This window comes from Vulpes lagopus, chromosome 2 (assembly GCF_018345385.1).
Source record: "Vulpes lagopus strain Blue_001 chromosome 2, ASM1834538v1, whole genome shotgun sequence".
Taxonomy (NCBI): domain Eukaryota; kingdom Metazoa; phylum Chordata; class Mammalia; order Carnivora; family Canidae; genus Vulpes; species Vulpes lagopus.
Window position 1 is genome coordinate 49476891 of NC_054825.1, and position 27416 is coordinate 49504306.

Here is a 27416-nt window from a genome sequence, read left to right on the forward strand (position 1 = left end):
AAGCTGGCACTGAGCCTTGAGGAGCCACTTACCCCCGCGGCCTCGGACTCCCCATGCGGCCCCCGGGACTTCTTGGGGCTCCCGTTAGCCGGGACAGGAGGTGCTCTATGTTGGCGTCGTCCCTGGATTCCTTCCTGGCCGGATGCTGCTCCTTCCAACCCGCTCTGGGCCTCTTCTCCACAGCTGCCTGCTGGTGGCCTCTGAGCAGGCCCAGTTGTGTGGGGCCTGGAGCTCATACAACTTTTAGGGGTGGTGGCAAAGGGGGAGGCCTGGCTAAAACAGCAAAAAAAAAAAAAAAAGAATAAGAAATTAGGTATGAGGGTTGCTGGGTGGCTCAGTTAAGCATCTGGCCCTTGATTGCAGCCCAGGTCACCATTGCAGGGTCCTGCGATCGCGCCCCGCACTGAGCTCTGCCCTTGGCGGGGAGCCGGCCTGACAGTCCCTCTCCTTCCTCCCTGCTCCGCCGCAGGTGCGCTCTCTCCGTCTCTCTGCCTCGGTCTCCCTGTGTGTCTCTAAATCTTAAAAAATTAGATATGAAAGTGAACGTTTAAAATGGAAAAGACATCACAGCCCGTTATCAGTCTTGGAGATTTCGTGTCCCTCTTGCCCAAGACCTCTTTGGGCATTTTACTGGAGAAGGTCCCCAGAAGTTCCCAAGTGCACCCCGGAGGCCGCGGTTCTCGGTGTGGCCCTGACTGGCCGCGTCAGGATGGGAGCAGAAATGCCCCGTCCTAACTGCCGGATCGCGAAGTCTGGTGGCGGGGTCCCGCGGGTGAGCGAGTCCTGCCCCCCGCCCTGCTGCTATTGGGGCGGTTTCTAGCTTTCGTGTTGCGGTGGCGCGTGGCGCGTGGCGCGCTCAAGGATGCAGCTTGACGGGTTTTAGGGGCCCTGAGGCAGCCACCCCTCCCTGGGCAGCCCTTTTTGATCACAGGCTCCCTCAGTCCAGGATGCCTGCCTCCTCCGGGAGCAGCGCGAACAGGCTAGTTCCAAGGGCTCCGCACCAGCCTCGGCTCTGCACCCCTGCCCCCGCCTCCCGCATCCCACGCATCCTTCCTCAGCCCCAACCCAGGGGACTCCGACCCTCCCGCTGAAACCCTCCGGGCCGAAGCAGATGTGAGGAGGTGAGGCGGGACTTCCCCTGGGGGGACCCCTCCACGCGGAGGCTGGCCCGGGAGAAGGGGCAGAGCAGGCCGAGGGCTGGAGCGAGCAGGCAGGTGCAGCCTCGCCGGGACCCGCCCCTCCCCTGGGCCCGGCCCCGAGGACGCCCCAGGGAGGCGAGGGCTCCCCGCAGACAGGGGCCGGCTCGGAGCGGGGAAGGCCCAGGGCCGCACCCCCGGCGGGGCGCAGGGGGGGCCGCCGCTGGGGCCGCTGGAACCCGACCCGGGCGCCCGGCCCGTCCCCGGGGCAGCGCGTTCCTGACGGGGCCTCACCCCGCCCCGCGGACTTTGCCCTGGAAGCCGCCGGAGCGAGGAGCCGCGGCCCTGGGAGCCCGAGCCCGAGCCCGAGCCCGAGCCCGAGCCCGCCCGCGACCGCCCGACGCCCCGATGGTGGGTGGGGGCGGGGGCGGGGGCGGGGGCCGGGGCCGGGGCCGGGGCCGGGGCGGGGGCGCCCTCCCTGACTGTCTTCCTCTCTCTGCTCCAGGCCAAGTTCCTTTCCCAGGACCAGATTAATGGTAGGTCGGCTTTGCTCTTTAATTAGCGACTCGCTGCAAAATGTGGGGCTCATTAGGCAATTTGCTGCGCCGGGTGTGCCGGCGGAGGGGGAGGGCGCGGGGCGCAGGCCCACCCACGGGCAGGGGCCGCGGGCTGCGGGGGCTCGGACGGGGAGCGGGGGCCTCGCCTTGGCCAGTGCGACTGGCAGGTGGGCGGACGCGAGGGGGCGCTCGCCCCGGTGCCTCCGGCTGAACGCTGGATGGGGGAGAGGGAGGGGGGAGGGGGGAGGGGGAGGGGAGGGGAGGGGAGGGGAGGGGAGGGGGCGGGGCAGCGGGGCCACCTGTAACTGGCTGGCGCCGAGGGCGGAACAAAAGGGGCTGCGAGGGCAGAGGCCCCGGGTCCGCCCTCTGGCAGGCGCCTCGGCTCCTGGGCCTCGGTCTCCGCATCTGTGAAATGGGGGCGGGCTGAAGTGGGCCCTGCGTCCGCCGTCCTGGCGTCAGGCCTAGTTTGGGCGTCCGGAGCGTTTCCTCCCCGCGCCCAGCAGGCCTCGGTGAGGCACGGAGTTGTGTTTCCAGGAGGCCCGGAGGGGAGAGTTGGGTTACACGGAACAGAGCGCGGACCTGCGCGGGGGTGCGGGTGCGGGTGCGGGTGGGGGTGGGGGAGGCAGCAGAGCCCAGCGAGGGTCCCGCAGGCGCTGGAGGTGCTTAGGTTACTTGGGATAACCATAGTGCTGGGTCCCCGGAGCCGGGTCTGCAGCGGGTGGGTGGCTTGGGGCACCTCGTCTTAGACGGCGCCGCATCCTCACCCCAAGACCCCCAAGACGAAGGTAAAAACCTAAGGCCTCTGCGTGGCGACTCAAGCTGCGGTCCAGCTGTCGGCCTCAGGGACTTCCCTCCACCTCCAACCAGCCCACGCCGGGTTCTGAGGCTCAGTGACCGCCCTCCTGGCACCTGTGAAACTCCCAGGAGGGAGGAAGGGAAGCTTCCCCATGGATTCTGGTATCAGACACCAGGAGGGTGGCCGCTGGCGTCTCCTGAATGCGAGGTTGCACACAGGTGGCCCGCTCGAGTGGGAAGGGCAGGGGGCTTGGAGGCGGCAGGCCTGGGGCCCAGTCACCTCTCAGCCTCCACTTTCTGGTCTGTGAAGTCGGGAGAATGACCCGGCCTCCCAGGCCGCTGTGAGCAAGGGGCAGAGACAGGTCAGTCCGGGGCCTGGCTCCGGCCGGTGTCGCCCGGACTCACTCTAGGACTCACTCATTCTTAGGATTTTTAGATTTTTGAATTGCTTCTTCAAATCAGCCATTCTTAAACCGTGTAGCATCAGAGTTTCAATCCCTGCATCGAGACAGCCAGTGTTTTAAAATAACCCTATTGGCATCCGTGGTGCTGAAGACTTGCAAGAGGTCTCACTTTTAATGAATGTAATTTGCACGAGGGTGAGAAATAGCATAACGGTGGCTCACTTATCAGATTTAATGACAATACATTCATTGGGGAAGGAGTTGCATTCACTGACATGCGACCTCCCTTGGCAAACCGTGTTAAATGGAAACTGTAGGTTGGCAGCGGACACAAGAGTTGGCAAAACTCACTCATGATGATCAACTGGCTGGAACGGGACTTAGAAAGAACAGTGCATATTTTATTATCATTTATAAGCCGTGTGCTCCACAGCCTGCACGTGTGTAGAAGTGGAAGACTTGCCATACACAGATCATGGAGCTGGTTATTCTAAACATCCCCTAGCACTCACCTGGTGCTATCCTAGGCCCTGGGGAGGATTCTTTCCTGCCCCAGGGCACTTGCATTTTCAAAGGGAAGACCTCAGGGGGCTTTTCAACCTGATTTATTCTTTCCTTCACCAAATACGAGTCCTTTTTTTTTTTTTTTTTCTGCTCCAGCCCAGTTCTAGGCACTAAGATAAGGCCGCCAACATGATAGACAAAATCCTTTTGCTCACTCACACAACAAAAGCGGTAACATATATAGGGGGTTAAATGGCCTGCCCATCAGAAGAATAGGCCAGTAAGGGGGAGCAGGGAGGTGTGGAGGTCGTGGGGGTGCAAGGAGAGCAGCCTGCTGTCCTGTGCCAGCACCAGAGTCCCAGGGCAGGTCTGGCTGGCCAGGTGTTTTGATGGTAGATTTGTCAAGGTGGGAAGATCATTTGCCCCTGGGCCTGCTGATGGCAGGGGCACGGTCCCCATTACTGACCCATGTGGGAGAGGAAGTGTGCCCACCTGTAGGGCTGGCCCACTCCAGGTCCCAGGGGTGTGATGACCGCCTTCCAGCGCTGGCCAGCCAGGGACAACTGTCATAGGACAAAGTCTCAGAGCACAAAGTCAGACAGAAGCAGGGTGTGGGCATGAGAGGTCCCCAGGAAGGATGCTCTGGGCGTTTTAAGCCCCATGTGCGGGGTGGCTCTGTCCCCCCATGTAAGGTGATGGTATCACCCCTGCTGGCACTGGGCCCTCTTGGAGGGAATTAGGTTTTGCAGGAACCAAAGGTGAGATCTTAGGCCAGGCTCTGGGGCTGCTTCCCCTGGGCCACTTTAGCTCCTGCCTCCTGGTCATGTCTGTGTTCTGGCTTTCTCCAATCCCATGCTCTGGAAAGTTCTGAAAAGGGCTAGACCTTTCTCTTCAGCCCCTCCACAGGCACAAAGGTGGCTGTCTCCAAACCCTGCCAGGGAGGCTGTCGATTATTAGCAGCACCCCTGAAATCCTCAAGGAGAGGCCTTAATTGGGGAACACAAAGGGGCCTTGGGGCAGGAGCTGCGGGCCCTCCTCCTCCTCCCCCGGCCCCCTTCTGTCCCCTGGTGGCCTCGGCCTAGGAATCCAGGGTGCAGAGTGGCCTCGTGGTGGAGCTCTGTTTCAGGAGCCAGACTGCCTCCCCGCCCCAGCCCCCAGGCCCTCAGCTGCCCCAGCCTTCGGTGGCCCGGTGCACCATGGGAACAGTAGAGGCCCTGCATGACCGTCAGGGGCCACTGCAGGGTGGGCCGGGGTGGAGAGCTCAGCAGTGTGAGCTGCCACTGCTGCTGTTACATCAGCTGAGGAGCGCTGGCCCAGCCTCTGGGAGCGGGTGCTGAGAGGCCCCGGTGCGGCTCACGCAGTGGCTCCCCCTGTAGGCCTCAGGACTTGGAGAGTCACCTGGGCAGCTCTTGACCAATTCTTTTTTTTTTTTTTTTTTTAATTTATCCATTTGAGAGAGGGAGCACGAATGGAAGGGAAAGGCAGAGGCAGAGGAAGAGGAATAAGCAGGCTCCCCACTGAACAGGGAGCCTGATGCGGGACTTGAACCCTGGACCCCGGGATCATGACCTGAGCCGAAGGCAGACACTTAACCACCTGAGCCACCCGGGTGCCCCAGCTCCTGACCAGTTCTGATGGCAGCCCCACCCCAGCCTGAATCTGACTCTTTAGGTGGTGGTGACAGTGGCAGTGACGTGGCGCAGGCCTCTTCCCCAGCTCCCCACTGGCTTCTCCGTGCTCCTGAGGCAGGGAGCCGGGCTCCCTGCGCCCCGACACTGGTCTGGAGGAGCCTTAGCTCCAGCAGCTGGGTGGAGAGAGCAGCCAGCCAGATCGGTCAGAGCCTGGGGGCAGCCTGCGGTTTTAAGAGCAGGACCAGGGCGTGTGTGGGAGGACAGCCTGGAGGTGGCAGGCTGGAGAGCTGACGCAGCCGTGCGCACAGAAGTGATGATAACCGTCACCACGTAGAAGAGCCCTTCTCTGCCAGGCCTTCCCAGAGAGGGGGGAGCCTCTCCATAACCCGGAGCCATTATTTCCCAGGGTCCCGACATCAGCTGTCCTTGCGAAGGCACCCTGGAGTCTGCACACCCTGCTGTGGCCCCCGGGGCTCCACGGGCTGGCCCTGGAGGGTGGGATTGCTTTCCTTCGGGTTTAGTCAGTCATGGAAGGGGAGAAAAGAGGAAAAGAAAACAGAGAAGGAAGGGAGGGGCTTGAGCAGGAAGGGGGCCAGAGGGAGGAAGCAGAAGGGAAGTCAGGAGGGGGAGGGGACAGGGTTGCCAGATAAAGCACAGGCCACCCAGCAAAAGTTGGGTTTCAGATTAGCCACAAAAGCTTTTTAGTATAAGTATATCCCATGCAAAACGTGGGATATACTTATACTAAAGATGTCCTCCTGGTTTATCTGAGATTCAGCTTCACCTGGCAGCCCTGTATTTTTCTTTGCTGTTGTCTGGCAACTCTTAGAGGGGAGAAGAGTCAGCAAAAGGCAGGGGCAGAGAAGGGAAAGAGAAGGGGGCGAGGGCAGAGAAGGCCTGGGGCCTGGGAGGGGAGCAGCTGCGCGCCGCTAACCCTTCTTTCCCGGCTGTGCGCAGAGTACAAGGAGTGCTTCTCCCTGTACGACAAGGAGCAGCGCGGCAGGATAAAAGCCACTGACCTCCTGGTGGTGATGAGGTGCTTGGGGGCCAGCCCAACGCCAGGGGAGGTGCAGCGCCACCTGCAGAGTCACAAGATCGGTGAGTGGGCTGGGCCAGAGGCGGCGCTGGAGGCAATGGCCACAACGGCAGGGAGGTGGACCCCGAGCCCTGAGGCCTGCGGCTGTGGTCCTGGGGTGGGGCTCAGCAGGCAGGTATGGGTCGTGGGGGCGTGAGGAGCTCAGACATTTGGGGGGCAGCTATGGAGACATCTGGCCAGGTGTGCTGTGTATCCCTCAGGCTTCCTCGAATCCCCACAGCAACCGGCGACATCCCCCTCTGTCACAGAGAACCACAGGATCTAGGCGATCCCTCACGGTTATCACAAGCCTGCAGCAGAGACAGTGCTCACAGGGATCCCAGGTGTTATGATGGGACAGTTTCCCTTCACTGAGTATCTGTCACATGCTGAGCTCAAACAGCTTGGGGAAGGAGGCACCATCCTACTGTTTTACAGGTTTAAGGATCAAGGTTCAGAGCCATTAGGTAACTTGCCCAAGTTCTTAAGCCGATGGTGGCGTCAGGGTTGGGACCTGATTCTTCTTTCAAAGACTGACCTCCTAAAAATGATGCAACACCCGAGAAAAAAGGTAGAAGGAAACCCACACAAGACGCTACCAAATTGTTGTCTCTGGTGATGCAATTAGGGATGATTTTCATTCCCTTTATTGTTGTTCCTTGTATGTTTGACAATTGGAACATCTAGGGCTTTCATAGCCAGGAACAAGCTTTATTTTTTAAAAAACAAAAATAATAAAATAAATAAAATAAAATAAAATAAAATAAAATAAATATAAAACAAAAATTAAAAAAACAGAGAGGTGTCAGAGGCCGGGTGGATGTTTGCATTGGTAGCTGGACACACAGGAAGGAAAGACTGGCCCAGAGGAAGGAAGTAGACTGGAAAGAGCACTTGACCTGGAGCCCAGAGGCGACTTCTCGGTGTCTGGACCTCTCCTCCTCCTCTTGCAGATGGGCTTGCACCATCGGCTAGGGTTACTCTCAGGTCCCATCAGGAAGTACCCACGGCAGCGCTGGGAGCCCATCGGGGGGTGGGCCTCTGAAGATCTGGAGCCAGGTGATGGCTTGTGATGGGGTGCTCGGTGACTGAGAGACCCTGTTCCCAGCTCTGAAGGGGTGGTGGTTTCCTTTGGCTTCTGTCTCCTCCAAACAGGAAGTTGTGGTCAGGGGAAGCTCTGATTTCCTGCAGTTGTAGCGGGTGAGGGTGAGGCCCCCAGGCGTGCTTGGAGGAGGGGCTGGGGCTGGGGAGACTAGAGCAGAGGCCACAGGGAGGGGGAGGGCATGTGGGGTCATCTGTCCCTCCTTGTGGATATGCTGCAGTGGCCACCGAGGAGCGATGGATGCAGAGTACTTCCCTCCAGTCCAGGGCCAGAGGGAAGCACCTGGAAGGGCGCAGAGGACGTGGGCCCCACCCTGGTCCTGCCAAGGCTCTGTGAAGTGACTGCACACTCTGGGGCCTCCATCTCCTTAGTGGGCAAGATGGGGCGATGGTAATCTTGGTCACTGAGGATTATTGAAAGGATTAGGGAGGCAGATCCATGGTGGGCACTCAGTGGGAGGGTCTGCCTCCTCCTCAGGACAACATTGTCTCCATTGTGGCACCTCCTGAATTAGGGGGCCGTTGAACAGCCCATGAGGACTTGGGCCGGGGGGGTGGTGGTGGCATTTAGCTTCTTCAGGATGAGCCTTTCCCTCCCTGCTCACTCTGCTGTGTTTGGGGGTTTCCCAGACAGAGATGGGGAGCTGGATTTCTCCACTTTCCTGACCATTATGCACATGCAAATAAAACAAGAGGATCCAAAGAAAGAAATTCTCTTGGCCATGTTGATGGCAGACAAGGAGAAGAAAGGCTACATCATGGCATCCGAGCTGCGGTCCAAACTCATGAAACTAGGGGAGAAACTCACCCACAAGGAAGGTAAAGGCCTGGGTCCCTCTTGCCCAGCAGTTGGGGGGGGGAGGGGAGAGCTGGGGGAAGGACACCAAAGCCTGATCCCTGCCAGCAGGATTGTGCAGACACTGCATGTGATGCTTGCCCCAGGGGGCTGAGCCTAGATGTCTCGCTAGGTGGCCGCCGGAAGAACTAGGGGCCAGAGTGACAGAGGAAGTCCACCAGGGTGAAGAGAAGGCCTGTGGAGAGACAGCTAGGATCTCCTTGGGCCTTCATTTATGCTCACAAGACCCCTTGGGACGCCAGTGTTCCCCATATAGGGACAAACAGGTGACAGGAACGGCTGGCAGACCTGGGGCTTGAATGCAAGTCTATTAGACACACATACACCCCCTCGCTCTTTCCTCTTGCCAAAGCTGTCTTCTGAGGTTGTTGCTGATGCCAAATTTTCAAACTGAGATGCTACTTTGCCCCCTCTTCTCATGACTCAGCCAGTTCTAAGAGCTCTTCCAGAAGGAGCGTGTGCGGTGGCCTTTGCCTCACAGCTTCCAGCAGGCCTGTCTTGCTGCCTCGGAGCAGGATGAGGGACCGGATGAGGGACAAGGGGCTTCTGGCCCACACCCTGGGGACCTTGGAGGAAGTGACCCCCTGTGCTGGGCTGTCAGCTGCCTTTCTTCCAGCCTCACCCCTCGGCCCCGTCACAGCAGCTGTCCCAGGTCCGAGGCCAGAGGCTGGCATTTCTAGTTAGGCTACTGGGTCCATCTGTGGTTGGGGACAGGAGCACAGGGCTAGGACACACGAGGCAGGAGGGAAAGGCTTTCAGTAATGGTGGCCCTTTAGCCTTTGGTTGGATCTCAACAGATCAGTGGCTTGAATTAGATGTGACCCCTGGCTCCCCCTCCTTCTGGGGGCCCTCAGAGGAGTTTCTTAACTGCTCTCACCCTCTCCTCTCACCCTCCTTGGTTTCCTGGTTGGGAAACGACGTTACAATAGACAATCCCCCAGGTCCCTCCAAGAGCTAACATTCTGTGAAGCACTCTACTTAGATTTTTACCTGCAGTCACTAAGGCACAACGCAAAGCATTTAAAAATAGCGCTACAGACGGCACATTGAGCTTTCCCTGAATTTTCAGGCTGGCAGCGACCGTGATCTCATCCTTCGCTGTGGCTGTGTTCATGTGAACGGGGGGAAGCATGGGCTCTCCTTCCCTCTCAGGCTCTGAGGACACTGTCCGGCCTTTTATGTTCCAGGTGGGGTGTTGGCAGCGGAGGCCCAGCTGGGGCCTGCATTCTTCTGGTTAATGATCTCTGTCTAAAGCAATACCATGGCCCCCAGACTCGCACACAGCTCTTGTTTGTTTAACCAGGGAAGAAACATTTCAAACAAACTGGTAATGTGTTCCAGACAGGCAGGAAGACCCATTTCCCTTCCCCTTGCTGGGGGAGAGAGGAAAGATGATACTAGAAGTAGGAATCTTTTACCCTGGGTGACTGAAAGAAAAGCTTCAGTTTTATTAAGAAGCCTCCTCCGAACGGCTGGAGAAGGCTGCTGGGGAGGCCTGGGACAGGCTGATGTCAGCACCCTGAGTCTTTATGGGTTCCGGGTGGACTGCCGCTCTACCCAGAAGCAGTGGTCAGTACTTGGCCCTGAAGCGCAGCCCCTCTTCTGGGCAGGAGGGAGCTACAGGACTCGATGCTGCAGGTGGTATTGGACCTGACCACTGGAAAGGGTTGAACCAAATGGCTGACGGGTAGAAGCTTCTCCATGAAATAAGATAAATTACAGTCTCCTCAACATTCTAAAAATACTCAGAACTACCATCAGCTTAGGCACAGAGCATAGTAATTACATTTTAGAGGACGATGGATGGTTAAGCAGAGAAGCACAGGATACTTTCCAACTGCCCAGAATTATGTGTCGGGGCATCCAGCGCCAAGAAAGTTGACACAGGGCAGTGAAACAGTTTTTGCAAGGGGATGAGGATGGGCCCAAAGAGCCAAAAGCAGGTTGGCCCCAAGAGGCCACTGTGGAGAAATGGAAGCCGAAATGGTCTTCTCTTGCCAGCATCTGGAACAAGCTAGTATTTTGTCCGAAGAATCCAGAAGTAAATGAAGTGATTTTTTTTTTTTTGGGGGGGGGGGGGCAATGTCAGAGAACAATGACAGTTTTGTACACTTTGAGCTTTAGACACAGTTGAGTTTATTTTCTCTCATGATACCCCCCGCCCCCTAAACATACACATTTTAAAAAAGAGGTGATGGTGGCAGACACCACTTGTCACCAAGTCTCCTCTTGGGGTGGGGCATGCCCATTAGGAAGGGAAGACAGGCAGGCCGGGGCAGGCCAAAGCTATGGGGCAGGGTGGCCCAGGACGGGGCTGCTGAGGATGCTGAGCTTACTCTGCTCTGCTCTGTTCTGCCGGGAGGCTGAGAGGGTTGGCTGCAGAAGGTAACATCCATACCTAATACCAGATGTTTCTGGAAATACAGGCACGGGGGTCAGATCTTTTCTTAAAAAAACAAAACAAAACCAAAAAACCAAAAGACAAAGATGCAAGCAAGCACAAGGTGGCTTCAGTGACTTACTGGTCACTGGCACACCTCCATACCCTTTACCCACGCCCCTGCAGAAAGCCTGAATAACTCAAAATTCAATCAGTGGTCTTCAGGGGCAGGGGGTGGCTTGTCCTGTTCTGTTCACTGGTTTATTTCCTGGCCTACAGGAACGGTCCATTGGACACAAGGGAAGACCTCTGGGGAGCCCCACCCCCCAATAGCTAACGTGATGTCCTATACAATAACACTACAGCCAAACTGAAAAATTAATGTGATTTATTGCAGTGGATGATCTTTTCAAGGAAGCAAATATAGAACCAAATGGCAAAGTGAAGTATGATGAATTTATCCACAAGATCACCATTCCTGTGTGGGACCACTGAATGAAGAAAACGCGAGAGAGCACCTCCCCTGGGCCTGAAAACTCAGAAGTGGTTTTTAAAAAGAAAAAAAAAGCGTTCCTTTCACGGGGGGGGGGGGTTGGTAAACACAGCAGCACGATGACATGACCTGATTGCAGCGCAGGGTAAAACTTAAGAGTGGCATGAAATGATTTCAGTCATGGCATTAGCATGTCTTTAATAAAAGATGTGTATTGATTTTAACAACTATCATTAGTCCAGCCCTTTATAGCATCGAAAGAGCATATGGTTTGGAGTTGGGCCTGGGTGGCTAAGTCATTTGACTCCTCAAAGCCTTGTCGGATCCTTGAACTTAAGTTGGATCGCTACTTCTTACCTCACAGAGCCTATTGAGGGTGGTCTGAGACAATGACTTGGAAACGCTGTAGCAAACTGTAGAGCACCATGCAATACTGAGTTACCGAAGTGGCATGTCTCCTAAAAAGTGCAGTCTACCAAAAGTCACTATTCTGTATTTGGGTGCTGGAACCGTCTTCCACATTTCCAAGGTAAAGCCAGTGCTAGCGGAGAACTAGCATCAAGCAAAGAGCTAAAACAAACAAACGAAGAACTATGGTTAACATTTCTGGCAGCCATCACAGGGCCACTGACAAATTCTGATTCCCAACACAACACATAGTGACATCTTTCAGGATATTCATTCATAAACACAGAGTATGGAGTGAAAACAGTCACGTTAAAACAAGTAGCATCAGCCAAACGGCAGGAAGAGTGATCCGACTTTACAGCCCACACCATAGGACACCAGATGTGACATGTTGCATTCATCAGAGCCTCACAGATCTTGAGGAGCTCCGTCTGAATTTCAAGCTCTACTGTTATCACAGAGGGTCACGGCACCACGATGGTCTGCTCAAGTGGGCCAAATTGATCATGGCTTCAAGCCATTTCCCCCCAAGACTAATGGAAAGTAATAAAGGGATGTAACAGGCCACGGCCACGATATAGCAAGAGGCCTGCTGGGACCTCTTCCAGCTGGAGCGGATTTTTAAGTGAGTTATGTAGCCAGGAGGTGCCAGGCTGGTACTCCCTGTATGCTCAACAAATTTGTGGAACCACTGGTGGTGTCAGCACAGCCCTAAAAAGGGCTGGAGTCAGTCACACACCAGCATGTTGAGCAGGGGCAGGCCAGAGCTCTGAGCACGGAGATTTTCATCCTTATATGTATCAAAATTGGGCACTCTGGGCTGTGGCTTTGTTTAATGGAGCCTTAGTGGCTCAAGCAAAAGAAAACCAAATTAAGAGGGAGGTGGGTCTCTTGGGAGACAGAAAACACAAATCTAGGGCTAGGCGTGAGGGGAACCACGAGGGACAGATCAGTCCTGGCCTTTCTACGACTATCTCCTGATGCTGTGGCTTCAGACCTAACCAAGGTCCTCAGAGAGGAGACTTTCATTTTCCCAGCAGTGTAACTGCCAGAGGGGGCGACTGGGAATTCCTAGGAGCTGTAGAAGGGTCTCAGTGAGGGCAGGCAGTAGATAGTCCAGACCCCAAGCAGGTGAAGTTGTGACCGTCTAGCTGGGGGAGGCTGCAGGATGTGGGGGCACACCCAGGTTTTGTGCGGTCTGAGGCTTCTACTATGTGATGGCCTTCTTCCAAGAACACATGAATAGAAATACAGAATTGCTAGGCTATTCCCAGGACCCTCACAGAGGCCAAAGTAGTAGGGCTGGGGGGGCAGGCACTGGTGCTTAAACTTCATTACCTGAAGGCTCCTCTGGCACCCCATAAAGAACCAGTATATTTCACTTTCAGGCAAGGCTCAAGGAGCGTGGCCCCACATCTTTTTCTCATCATGGACATTAGGAAGCAAGTCCTGCACAGCTGCTCTGGAATACCACAGATGAGACAGTAGATACCTAGGAGTTAGATGGGACAGGAAAAGGAAGTTCTGGGCTAGAATAAACAAACAAGGGTACTTTCCCTCAAAGCTTTTTAAACTGCCACTAAATGGTCCCAGGATGGTTTTAAAGCAAGTCTTATTAATCTCATTTGCCTACTAAGAATCTGAAGTATAGCTTGCCAAAAACACCTAAGTGGTGTGGAGTGGTCATTAGAACCTGGGGCTCATCTCAGTGAGATGAGAACCTGGAACACTGACTCAGTGTTCCTAATTAAGGGTGTTCGGTGGCTAGGATTCTAAGATCCTGTGACAGGTTCTGATGTAAACCTCTCCCCCAGGAAAGGCTTTATATACTACCCCATGTCCAGGTTTCTTGTTCATTCCTGAAATTCCAGTTGGTTTACCTAGCACCTAGTGTTGTTTACAAAAAGGCCACCGTTCTTAGCACTCCAACTGCAGATTACTAAACAGATTAATTTAAAATTAAACAGATGCTATGGTTCAGTACAAAGCTTACCATGTTTCAGTGAGAAAGGGGAATGATGGCCATATATGCATTACTTACCTCAAAGCATGTTGCAAGAGAATTAGTTAAATGCCATGCTTTGAAATCTCTGGATGAAAGGTGCTTTGGAAGCACAAAAGCATTATCATTTTTCTCATAGGGATTGTCCCTTGGTACCCACAGTATATTTTACAGAAGACAAATTAACTGAAGGCTTTTCTTTTATTACATCTAAAGAGCTCTACATAAACAGGTAACATTCAATAGGTAAACAATTTTTTTCCAATGCATGTAATAAATATTTTCACTTGGTACTTTTATACAAACTGACATTGGTCTACTATACATTTTTAAAAGCCATTTTACTGGTTTGGCATGCGGTATGGAAATTCTAAGAGAGAAAGTTTTAAGGCAATGAATCACAGATTTAAGTTCATGGAATTTATGGTAACTTTTATATCTGTTTATATACATTTCCCCTTTGTTAATTAAACAATTAACAGCAGCGCACTCTGGGACCACCAGCTATTCTCCCTCCCTCTTTCTGAAATCCAAGCTTTGTGGTTTTTTTTTTTTAATTAAAAAACAATTCAACACGTATTGATAAAACAAAATTCTTACTAAAATAATTTTAAATGTGCTTTAAAGTCCTGAAGATCTTGAAGTGTCTTATGTATTTAAACTTGGAACTATTTAAAAATGTTCTTTCCACAATTAGTTCATTTAAAATTGGGATATATATTTTCATTCAATTTCAGACATTTGACTCTAAGGAAAATCTGCCAAAAAATCACATTTAACAGAAGCTTAAGTGCAATCTTTCCTAAGTCAGTAATGATACAGAAATGTGATAATGTCTAAGTTAACAGAAGAAAAATTTTAATGCTCAAAATAAATTAGTCAACCAAGTGTGGTTATGGTTAAGGTTCAGACTGTTTTAAAAAGATGTGTCCAATAATGCCCACAAAATGATTAAAAGCCACTTCAACCCTAAGTCAAACAGCTATTTTATCAAAGATGTGTGCATGGGTGGGTGTGTGTGCATACACCCACCCACCCACACCTACACACAGAGAGTACTGTACAGAAACACAATCCTATGCACAACTATTATGAAAGACCATGGCAAGGGGACGGTGATAGCTTTCTGAAAAGACTCTGAGAACCACAATGTGTCCGCAGACAGCATGTCAACATTGGCATGGGCAGGGAAGCGAGGGTAGGCTAAGGAAAAAACAGATGAAATGACTATGCACTTCTTTTTTTAACTTAGGACAGTGCAGTGCATGACTGTACCAGTAACTAGTACAGATCAAGACAGTCTGATTGACTAGTATCAACCATGAGACCAACAGAATGATAGCTACCACTCAGGCAACACTTTGGAAAGTCAACAGAAAGAAACAAACTCCTTAGAGTGGAATGAACTAAAATCAAAAGACAATCGAATGGTTCATTTCTCCTTGTGGAGACATGACCAAAGCCACTAGACAGACATTTCTTTCTCCCTATTACCTGTTCTTCCCTTAGGTTGGCATAATGCAGGACACTGGGGAAAACTCACCATCCCTAAAACTGGGCTGAAGAAAGGAGAGGGATGGGTTTTCAACTGGATCAAAGTGTTTGGAATTCAGCATCATACACAAAGTTATTGATCAGAATTTTGAGGCCACTAATGACATCATAAAAACAAACAAAAAATACAGAAAACTATTCATTTTAGGTAGCTGAATTAATAGAAATGTTTCCTATTACATGTGAAATAAGAAGCAACACCCCACAACTTGAGTGATTTCTATCCCAATCTGAATTTAGACACAAATTATGGTACCATTAAATATTAGCCTAAGTTAATATAGCTATGAGAGTTCTTAGTTTATTCACCATAAGAGCAGATTCATTAAAAAACTTAATTCCTGTTTTAACTGACAATGAATCTTTTGTTTTTATTGCAAATTGTTTAGTGACTATAACTCAGCCATGTATGTGTGGAATACACATGCGTAGGGGAAGACTATATAACTCACGTGTCACTCACACTTGTCTATAAATACATATATACACACACACATATACATATCAACACCAACTTGTTTTTCAAAATTCAAGTCAACAAATTAGTGGCAGAGAGATGCTGTAAAAACAGATATTATTTTTAGATGCCACACAGTCATGTGAACCGTTAATTTTATCATACAACTGAAGATATAGCCATCTTGAATACTACCTGGAAAAAGTAGGTTGCTTTGTTACCACTGCAAGGTTGAAACGACACTTTTATACACAAAGGTGGTCCTTCATCAACTCTGTGAACAACTCTGAGAACATGAACAGTTGTGAAAGAAAAATCCAGTCTGGGAAACCAGTAATTATTATGCCCCTTCCTTCTTTTTATCTTTTTTGTTAAACTGGTTAAGCCTCTCCATCAGCTAGAAGATACTTCCCACACCCTCAGGTACTCCCTGAAGAATGTGATACCTTCTCTAATGAGGATTTTGGAACACAAGTAGAACCACCTTCTTTCCCTCCAACCCACACTCATCTCCTGAAAAACAGTTCTCACTATATTTACATGTTCCATTATTAATAAATAGATCAGATTGATCCATGAATTCCAAAAAAAAAAAAAAAGAAAAATAAATCCACTTTCCTATGTCATGCTTCTCTTTAAAAGGTGAAGAACAAGTAAAACGAACAAGATAGCCAGGCTAAGAAAAAGAAGTACACTCAGAACGAGAGTAAAAATAACCAAGAATCAAGCCTATTTTTGCATTTCAACTGTTTATCAGATAGTGGATTTCTAGACTGACATGTGTGGTGCACTGTATTTTCCAAAGAGAATTCACTTTTAGGATAACTGACTTTCTTTTTCGAGGTGATGTAACCTTACCTCTGTCAGCTGCACAAGACACCCAACACGGCTTTCTAAGCTATTTTTACTTCCTACTTTGGCATGAAGATCTTATATGAAAACTTTTTACCCTGTGGCCAAAAAGGCAGGTGTTCACAGACTTGGTTTAAATACATAATACTGGCAATCCAAATTTAGAAGAAAGAACTAGACTAAAGTGTATTATTCACAGGTCTGCCAAGCCTACTTTACTCCAAATCCAGACAGCTTTACTCCAAATCTCTAAAACATATTCTCAGGGGGTATCTAGCAAATAAGAGAGAATATGTGATGGAGAACATGCAATTGGGATATCAATAAAGATGCTCATATGTGAGTTCAAGACCTTCAAAGCACTTTGAAAGAAGCAGGCAACTGATTTATCAACTGAATGCAAACTTGGGAGAAGGAACAGTAACAACAGAAAAATATACACAGACACACACACTGAACACACACCCCCACGAGCTAGGTCCTGAAAATACACAGGGAATGCAGTGGGACAGATGAGATTTATAACTTAAGGCTGGATAAAATATGCACACACACAAACAGAATCCAAGTCTGTCCTTTTTAGAAAATGGAAATGAAAACTACCCCCCCTGCCCCCTCCCCGCAACAAAGAAAAGCCCACAATTTAAAACTTCATACATGCAATTCCTTTTGTTATTGCAAATAAAATAATGCCATTGAAGTAAAATAAAACCAAAACCATAGGACAAATGATGAAAAAAAATCTTCAGAATCCAGAAAAAAAAAAAATTGAACTGAAGGTGGTTTGTGGGTACTGTTTTTTTTTTTTCTTTTTTTCTTTTCTTTCCTTTTTTTTGGTTTTTTACAAGTGTTTTATCAGACAGGCAGTCTTAGATTTATATACAAAAGTAAAACTGAAAATATAGTTTTGTTCTCTGTACATTTCTTTTAATTTTTTCCCTAAAAAAAGGAAAAAAACACGCTTGTGTACTTTTCTAAACAGAATAAGGTAAAACATAGCACAAAGTTCTCTTCTTTCTGCCAAGTTCATTTAATCTGGGGTGGGGGTGGGAGCAGCAGGGGCAAGGGAATCAGTCCAATGAAATAATGTCTGGTATGATGCCAAAGATGGATGCCGTGTCCGTGCTGCTCCTGTTTGCAACAGTGTGGCTATGGCTCTCCCGCAGGCTGTTGGAGGACACGAGGCTGCTGTTACTGCCACTACTGCTTCCATTGGTGGTTGGCAGAGAAGTACTGCCTCCTGCACTTAACTGATCGAGAAACATCTGCGAGGAGGTATACGGGAAAAACCGAGACGAGTGTAAGAGGTCTTGATCATCTGACACTGCTGCTGCAGCAGCAGCCAGGAGGGAGGTGTTATAATGCTGGTGGGGAACAGAAGACACAAAACCCATCAGTTCTAATTCATAAACCTTCTTAGCAGAACAGAGTCCTAAATTTCATATACACTGCATATCTGCTATGTCTGAGATATCTAATAAAATATTTCACAAAATCAAATGGCCTTATGTAATGATCACATCCTTGATCTTGAGAGACATTTCTGTATACCAAATACCAAAATAAAATCGGCACTGTTTTTCATTTTAATTTGTAATGCAAACAATTCTCAAAATTCTATTTCCAAAGAAGCATATGCTCATAAGCAGCTGGAAAGAAGACCGTCCACCCTTTTTCTCTTCTGGAGATATTTGGCAAAGAATTTATCAATTGACTTACTGCCTTGTTTCTTTATGAAAAAGTACTGGAAACCAACAAACAGATACTATTCTTACTATATACTCAGGCATGGTTGAAACAAGGGGATTTTTATTTAAATTCTTAAAACCTTAACAATAATGAGTAGGACTACTCTGATTTTCCTAAGAAATGTATCTTGTCTCTCAGTTACATTATTATATTTTAATGAGCAATTAAAACAACAGCATTTTTTTCATTAACATACCTGATTGTCTCCTGATAAGAAAGGAAAGAAATCTAATCCTGTGAGAAAAAAAATTATTTTAGTTTTGAAAAACAAAAGAACCCCCCCCCCCACCTCCCAATCCCCTAATACTCCAGAAACAAAAATCTGAAAATGTTAGTTCTAAATTCATTTAGAATTTAAACAAGACTGGACCTGAATGTTGTATGTCTCCCTCATCTCTAGATTATCAAGGCTGAAGTCCAAGCTTTAGCCATGACTTGCCCTCCTTATAACTCCATCTGTGGGGTCTACGTCATTGCTGCCCTATTGGATCCAACACTGATCCCTTAAACTGACAGAGCACTTTTCACCAAATCTCATTGACTCCTCTTAAGAAACATTTCAAATTACTCTAATTTATTCCTCACAAGCACCTATGAGGTTTGTCATGATTACTAGCCTCATTTTATGAGACAGTTTTACGCAGAGGGAAGTTAAGCAAGCTTTAGCACAGATTTTCTTTTTCTTTCTCAAATTTGCCCACTCACCACTAACTGTACCAGATTCTAACTCAGAGATCCTCCAGTGGTAGGAGCGGGGAAAAGAGATCTGAGGGGCATCTGGTGGCTGGGGTGGTGCATCACAGAATGACCAGCTCTGATCCCTGGCTGCCAGGGAGTCAATGCAAGCTGCCCCTTCTAAGCCCCAATCTTGTCTGTATCACTCAATGGGTAACAGGACGAAGAACAAGAAAACCCATTTGAATAAAATGCCTTACTATGAGATCGCAACTTGGGGGAAAGGACAACAAGCAGATGTAGAGAAAAATATGACAACAACAGCGATACTTTGGAGATCCATTCACTGTCTACACTAGAACACATTATAACATGAGGATCTGGAAAATGGATAGCACTGTGGTTCCTGATAGTGAGATCTGGCAGTAGCCTAAGTGAGAAACAGGGCTGCACTGTCTGATAGAGTAGCCACTAACCCCATGATGTGGATCTAAATTCATTAAGATTAAGTAAAATGAAAAACTTCAATTATTCAGTCACACTAGCCCTGTGTCAAAATGCTCAATAACTCTATGTGGCCAATAGCCACTATAAATTATAGCATTTCTCCTCACTGCAGAGTTCTTCTGGACACAGCTCAAAGAGGGTTTTCCTAACAATCACTAAGAATCTACTCAACTATCTCAGCTTCCAAGAATCTCTGTGTCGGATTCTTAGTCCCAGATTTTTCTGTAGGGGAGGGGTGGAGGGAAACTTTCACTTTACATTTTTGTATTAAATTTTCTACAATGAGCATATATCATTTTTAGAATAAAAATATTCTTAGATATACAAATTATTAAATTACAAAGATATAGGAGAACAAACAACCTTTTGATAATGTAAATAATTATAATCAACTCAAAATACATTGTGCAGTGAGTCCGCTGACATTTCAAACTACTTTTTAGAAGAATCAGGTTCACTGGAACAAAAACTATAACTTGCCAACATCTCAATTCAGTACTATTTATTTATTTTAAAAGATTTTATTTATTTATTCATGAGATACACACACACACACACACACACACACAGAGAGAGAGAGAGAGAGGCAGAGACACAGGCAGAGAGAGAAGCAGGCTCCATGCAGGGAGCCCGATGTGGGACTCGATCCCGGGACTCCAGGATCATGCCCTGGGCTGAAGGCAGGCGCCAAACCATTGAGCCACCCAGGGATCCCCCTCAATTCAGTACTATTTAAAAGATAACACAACATAGCTACCCACAATGCCTATTGCATTATAACTGGATTCAAGGAACACAGAATCATTTTTATAAATATCAAAATTCAAAGCAACATATTGAAAGTCACCCCAAAACAATTTGCAGACTATTTTGAAGCTCACAAAACCTAAAGATTATCGTACTACTTTCACCACTGGTAGTAAAATAATAGTTACTGATGAAGGTACAAACAAGAAATTGGATCTCTATTTATGACCACAGTATATATATTTATCCCAGTTCCCTAGGCCAAGCCACCACTTTTTCAGTCTTTCCATTCTTCCTTAGACTCACCCAGAGGAAGATTATGTAGATGAAACATATTCATAATGCTATGTGACAAGAGAGAAGAACTGGTGACTCACCTTGTAGGTCATAAGGCATGGGTGTCATGTGGAAAGGATGCCTGTAGTCTTGGATGAGGGATGTATTAATGTAGCTTGTGTCTACAGCAGGGAGGCTCGGGGTGCGGGACACTGGAGATGCTTGATGTGGAAGACTTAATATGCTAGAAGGAAAGGTTCACATAATTTTCATAAGTCAGTTGAACTTCTAAGTTTAACAAGGGACTGCATCTCACAAAATGAATCCTAGGTTTTGTGCTGGAAATAAAAAGACAAGCAAAATAATATATAATTTAGACTATCTTACTTACTAGGAGATAATCTGCATATACAGTAGTGCTTTCCAGGGGCTAAAGGGAGAAATGGATGGGTGCAACAGCACATCCAACATCCATATATACCAAGCTGTCTCACCTACACTTTCTGAATGCACAGAGAAAGCATGGCTGAGCCACTTCAGTAAGACATGAGTGAAAGGTATCTATAGCAGCTGCAATTCTGAAAACTTTTAAAAGTTTTAAAAACACTAGAGTGCTGTCTAGTAAAGTATAGGTAAATCCTCGCAAAGAAAACACATATAGACAAGCCTGGGGGACAGTAGCAATCTGAGCAGTGGAGTTAACACCTGGCCCTCAGACTTGTAAGCTTTATGGAACAGAGACGAAGACAAGGAACTGTTTACCCTGGTGTCCCTAATGCCCTGCACGCTCACCAGCATATTGTTTGCATACAAGGCCTGCTAAATGAATGAAGGCAGCAAGATAAGAAGAGATGTTTCAAAATAAACAGGTGGCGGTGGAGAGGGAGAACAGAACTGAGGGGGTTATGAGAGGGGAAGAGAACAAAAAGAGGGATTCTGGAAGAACAGCATGAAATGTTTAAGTAGCTGAGAAGTTAAACCTTTTTTCTTTTTTAAAAAAGATTTATTCCAGAGAAAGAGAGAGCAAGCGAGCATGAATAGGTGAGTGAGCAGGGGTGAGAGGATCCCAAGCAGATACTACACTGAGTGTGTGGAGCCTGACACGGGGCTTGATCCCATGACTCCAACATCATGACCTGAGCCAAAACCAAGAAGCTGGATGCTTAACCGACTGCACCACCCAGGCGTCCCTAAATCCTTTTTCTTTACAAAAAATTAAGTAAAAAACAAAAAGGAGAAAAAGAAATGAAAAAAAAGAAGAACTGAAATGATTTTGAAAAGAAAAAGAAAGAATTCTAATATAAATATAGAGTCTAAACTCTTTAAGGTTAGGACGGTACTTACTCATTTTATTAAGCACAACCACAGAAGGGGCTAATAGGCATGTAAATTATGGAAAGTAAAGAGAAAATAGGGTATAAAGAGGCTGATTTTTGCTTGTAAAACATAAAGTACTTGGGTGTGGAGATCAATTTCAATGGTGTAATCCAAGTTCAGAATATTTCAAAAGAGGCCAAGGCTGGATTTTCAGGAATAGAATTCTAGTTATGGCCATCTACCACATTTTTATGAATGAGATATGAAGCATAAAATATACTCTCATCTACCTCATAAAAATGTTTTGTCTAATGGAAACTTAATTAAACCTCTTACATCTATAAAAAGTACCATTTTCCATTAGCTGTCTCTTCTGACATGCCTAAGGGATTACAAGAGAGAAGAAAGCAGATCAGATATGTTAGCTTTTGAAAACATCTTGGTATACACCACACAGCAAAGGGAATTTCTGGATGAATACTAAACACTCGGTGGCTGAAGACAGTAAAATGTTTTACATTTACTAGTGTTTGCCTCTAATTCCTAACTGGCAACTTTTCTTTCAATTTTGTGATAATATTCTGAACATGCATTTCCACCTTTACATTGCACAGTAACAAATACAATATGCTTAGGGTTTAAGTTTTTATTTGTTGGCTAGTTATTCTTGCAAAATGGCCACCAGTGTTGAATATGGCATTATCCTTCTAAAAATGTCATAAACTTTCAGGTTGCTTGTTTTTATAGGAAAATAGAGAAAGGTCTGGCATTTGTAAATATCATATCTGGATTTAATTGGTTACTCGGAAGCTCAGGAAGTAGTTAATGCATTTAATGTAATTTTTTAAACATAATAAACACACCTGTTTTTGGAAAAAAAGCAAAGCAAACATCTAAAGATCTGAAATATTAGATTTCTAAATACTCAAAAGTTTCTTTTAAGGAAAAGTTTAGAGTCAAGAGAGCAAAATTACAGCATAGTTTATGTATATATGTATGTGACTACTATAAATATTCTGAAGAGTAGAACGAACTTATACACAATGGTGCATTTAACCCATAAAAAGTATTTATATACCCAGAGATTTATGAAATACCTTTTAATGTTGCAATTATAGCATCTAAAAAAACAATACGATAATATGTGTTTGGCTATAGTATGGTTGGATAATGAATACAAAATATCTCAGAATCAAGATTCTATTGGTATTTGTTCTAACTATACCAGCTTCTGGCAATTTGACTTTTCTTTTTCTCCCACTCATATTCATAAAATAAGTTGGTGTAATAATAAGGTCAGTCTTATTGGGGAACAGCCATCAAGGTAGGCTTTCATCAGAGGTAAGTCTTCATAAAGTAGGATTTAAAGTAGAATTACTGTTTAGATAATTCTTTTTTTTTATTTTTAAGAATGACATTGCTATTAATGTCTTTATTGCTGTCTGATGTCTAAGCTACTCTAGAGTGAAAATACCAACTTGTGTAACAGGGTTTTATTGTATTATGAAGATTCCTCAAAGTTTGTTTCTAACAAGCGAGTTATATATTTATAACAATTATGCTTTTACTGTTGCAACTCTTACCTTTCAAATAACTACAAACATTCTCAAATAGAAGATCTTTTATCTCATCAAACAGTCTCAAACCTGAAAAGGATTTCACTCCAAGCATGAAAATGCCTGCTTTGGGTCTGATGTTAACTCTCTCTCTTGAACCCTGAAATCTCGCAACAATGCCTTCTGTGGACCTTCCTTCTCACTTAACATTCTTTCTTCAGGCACTACTATTTGTTGGAAGGAGATTTTTTGAATAGCTCCTATTCAGTTCCAATAAGCTACACCATTCTCCTGATACATACCTAAAAAGGGCACACCTATTTCTAGATTTACCTTTAGTGTGCTACAATTGTGCTTTAGTAAAACATGCAATCTCTTTGTTGAGAATCCTTGGTGTGTCTCATGAGGCTGAGTCTATTTAAGAGTACACCTAGAGCTAGCTACTTGTTTTACCATCTTCTACAAAACGTTAAACTCTTTAAGGTTAGGACGGTACCTACTCATTTTATTAAGCATAAGGTGTTTTACCTAAAGTAGATAACAGTGTTTGCTAAACTGAACTGAAGCATAACCAAGGTACATTATTACTGATATGAAACTAATGGGAAATATGGGAAATCAGTCTGCAAAACAAAAAGCACTGTGCTCTGCAACTTCAGTCTCCAACTTCTTTCACTGCCAACTTCAAACACTATGAGACAGGTTTAAAGCATTCCCCTGGTCTTCCTCTGTTTTCTACTTGAAAGACTCAACTCAGGATTAATCTTACAGCATACATTTCCAGTTTGAGTAAATGTTCTAAATCCTATGAGCAACATTAAGATTCCCTAAGAATTGACGAGGTTTCTCAGTCCCTACTCCTGAATCAGACTTGGGGGAATAGGGGAGTGATGTGTGTTAATGAGCCCTCTGGGTGACTGCTGTACACCAAAGTTTGAGAACCCCTGTACTAGAGCATCCTTTGGTATGATAAATACTGTATCCAAGGAACTCCTTTAATGTATTACTCCAGCCCCTCAAGAATATCACACACCTGGGGAAAAGCCAACCTACACTTCGATTACTCAGTTAAGTTTTACAATCATGCATAATCATTTTATTAGGCAGATCTTTTAAATCGTATTGCAAAATTAACTCTCACAATGACTTTTTAAGGTCTCAGTACTTACCCTTTATTATTTAGTGGTGATGTGGGAGATAGGGAAGGACAGGTCCTCTTGGCAGAAGGCTCTTCCTCCTCTTCATCAGAGGAACTGTCTATGGTTAAGTCAATCACCTCTACTTTCTTATTTTTATTTGAGGACTGGTGGTGAGAAGCCACCTGATGCTCCAATGTGGAGCTCAAGCATCCTGTGTAGGAATGATCAAAACACAAGGCAAAAAGGACATATGATACCTCTCTTTTTTCCTCAGTGTGCCTATGGATTAGTTTATCAATTACGGGGTAGGCTTACAATATTGCTGGGGTCTGAGAGTAGCTCCAGTTTCCTAAGCTTAAAACTACTACTTTCTTATTGGTTGTTAAAGATTTTCTTTGTTTGTAAGACAATTCTGAATTACGGCAAACAATCAAAATATATGTCTACTTCAGAATAAAAACAGTTTGAGGGTAAAGACTATATATTACGTATGTACTTGAGATACTTAAGAAATGTATGGTAATAGCTTCTTCCCAGCAAAAACAACTAAAAATCAGAAAAACAATACAATATAAATGAATCTTTCTTTACCAATTACCATTTCAAAAATATGAACTTACAAATGACTTAGTAGATTATGTTACTTTTAAATCTTGTATCCCAGGGACGCCTGGGTAGCTCAGTGGTTGAGTGTTTGCCTTTGGCTTAGGGTGTGATCCCAGAGTCCCAGGATCAGGTCCTGAGTCAGGCTTCCTGCATGGAGCCTGCTTCTCCCCCTGTGTCTCTCATGAGTAAATAAATAAAATCTTTAAAACAAAATAAATCTTGATTCCCCAAATTTTTAAAGTTGGCAAAGTGAATTTAAAAGGAGTTTTACTACTTCTGAACATTCTTAAAAATATTTTATTTATTTATTTATTTGACAGAGAGAGAACAAGCAGAGTGAGTGGCAGGAAGAGGGAGAGGGAGAAGCAGGCTTCCCAATGAGCAGGGAGCCCCAAAGTGGGGCTCAATCCCAGGAACCCAGGATCATGACCTAAGCCAAAGGCAGACGCTTAACTGACTGAGGCACCTAGATGCCCTCTACTTCTGAATATTTAGTCAATAATTTAATAATAGTTTTTGAGCTACCCATGAAATGCTGAGTTTTTCAGAAGTGTATACTTTTTTTAAAAGGTTTTTTTTCCCCCCAGTAATCACTACACCCAACGCGAGGCTCAAACTCACAAATCTGAGATCAAGAAAGTCACATGCTTTACTGAGCTGAGCCAGCCAGGTGCTCCCGGAAATATATACGTTTTAATACTGAAAAGCAGGGCTAGCAGTGCTAAACCGCTACTGAAAAGCTGGCTCCCCCAACAGCAGGGAGACTGCCCCACCCTTCTGGAAAACCAGCACTCACCATCAACTCCATTGTACGAGGCAGAGACTTCCTGTACTTCCTTTTTTGATCTCATAGGTGCCCAAGAGCCATCTTCCTTAAACTGTATCTCATCGCAGTCTGTACAGTACTTTAGGATTTCCATAAACAAGCTACAAAAAACATGTGGTCTTTTGAATATCACATTGTATATGAAAACAGGCTAAAGTACTGCTGTTCAAAAAACATTCCGACCTCCAATGTTTTGTACACGTATAGATGAGAAAGAAGAAAGAATAGACAAGTTGTATTTGTTCTTAAAACCTATATTGGGGAAATATTACTTAGATTATTAGTACATTATACAAGGTACCTTATATAACCATGAAAAATGAGGTTTTCAAATATTTTAATACTGTGGGAAAATATTTCACAGGAAAGTGGGAAGAGGCCAAGAAAATAAAATTCTACATTGTAAAAATAAAATTCTGTGGGCGAATGGTATACAAAGAGCAGTTATTTCTGAGTGGTGACATCACGACTATTTCTTTTTCTCCTTTATATTCTTGTGCATTGTCCAAATTGTCTACAATAAGCGTATCTTATTGAAGCAATACGTACAAAAATATGTACTGAATGTTACCTCTCCTTGAAAAATATGCAGATATTAAGAAATGAGATTTGCAAAAAATATGTAAAACTGTCCAATTATGAAATGAAGCCAAAGGATAAAAAACATTAATACTGTACAATCCAGTCAGAAAATACATCAGAAACCCCTTTTATTTTCCTATGTTTTTCCATTTTTCTTTAGATGTGTATATAAATACATGTATGCGTATACGGCTTTTAAAATAAAAAAGGAAAAAATTGATGGAGCACTATACAGCGCTGGTAAAGTATTACTCAATTTATTTTATTATTATTATTTTTTAAATATTTTATTTATTTTTAAATGAGAGACAGAGGGGGGAGGAGCAGAGACACAGGCAGAGGGAGAAGCAGGTTCCATACAGGGAGCCTGACATGGGACTTGATCCTGGGTCTCCAGATCAGGCCTGGGATGAAGGCGGTGCTAAACTGCTGAGCCACCCGGGCTGCCCAGTATTACTCAATTTAGATTAATGATCACAGTCATTTCTCAATGATTAAATGTAAAACATTTAAGTGACACATTTACGTTTTTCCCATGATTGGTCTGCTATTTTTCAAGCTCGAGGTGACACTATATTGCTAAATGTATCCCCTTCCTAATAGTACATCTTCAGACTCCTAGGTTTTCTCAAATGCTGTAGGTAAGCTGCCTTAAGTGTTTTGCTGGAAGTATAGGAACTGTCAAGAAGATCCTTCTTTCCGCAATTTATTTTTGTTCAGTGGCAAAAAGGAGGCTAGTGGATAAGGGGTACATTTAGAGAAATATTCCAAGATGTCTGGAAGGAGAGATAAAACATAAGAGTGTTAAATAAAAAAAGAGAGAGAGAGACTGCTATGACTGTTATGATGCTGTAGGTGAACAAGAAAGACAAAGACAAGTATTTCAGAGGAAACAGAGAAACCAAGAAAGCTGCTATTCAGCATGCTGATCAGTTTAGGCAGTCTTTACAGTGGGGAATAGGTATGATGAACCATGACTGAAGCAAGAGAAAAATCTGCAAAAACAGGTTAACTTCCACTAAAACGTCCAATTTGGGTGAGCTTAAGTTAACCAGAGTTTCACAGTGCTTTCACTCTTTCTCTAAGGTCTGCATGGCTTGGGGTAGATGGATTCATGTGAGAAAAAGGTGTAAGCATACCCTGCTCAGAACCAATGGTACTTTAAATGGTAAAAGTAAGGAGACACAAATGGTAAAGGATGCACTTCCCAAATAGGAGGATGTCAGTTTAA

General features: G+C 46.0%; 2 protein-coding genes across 3 annotated transcripts in view; one reads left to right on the forward strand and one right to left on the reverse strand.

Annotated features, from left to right (window-relative positions):
• Positions 1 to 1131: 1131 nt before the first annotated feature.
• CALML4 (calmodulin like 4) lies at positions 1132 to 11160 on the forward strand. The gene is made up of 5 exons (XM_041746252.1): positions 1132 to 1547; positions 1642 to 1672; positions 5985 to 6125; positions 7834 to 8022; positions 10837 to 11160. Exons 1-5 carry the CDS (start codon positions 1545 to 1547, stop codon positions 10932 to 10934), a joined length of 462 nt encoding a protein of 153 aa, XP_041602186.1. The 5' UTR covers positions 1132 to 1544; the 3' UTR covers positions 10935 to 11160.
• A 2369-nt stretch (positions 11161 to 13529) lies between these two features.
• The window catches only part of PIAS1 (protein inhibitor of activated STAT 1), a 114711-nt gene continuing 100824 nt past the window's right edge, over positions 13530 to 27416 (reverse strand). For both annotated transcript variants that reach the window (XM_041746249.1, XM_041746248.1), the window contains exons 10-14: positions 25574 to 25704; positions 24202 to 24382; positions 20261 to 20403; positions 18151 to 18188; positions 13530 to 17569 (exon numbers count right to left, since the gene is read on the reverse strand). In XM_041746249.1, the coding sequence (XP_041602183.1) occupies positions 17276 to 17569; positions 18151 to 18188; positions 20261 to 20403; positions 24202 to 24382; positions 25574 to 25704 (787 nt within the window). In that variant the 3' untranslated portion in view covers positions 13530 to 17275. The remainder of the gene's footprint in view (positions 17570 to 18150; positions 18189 to 20260; positions 20404 to 24201; positions 24383 to 25573; positions 25705 to 27416) is intronic.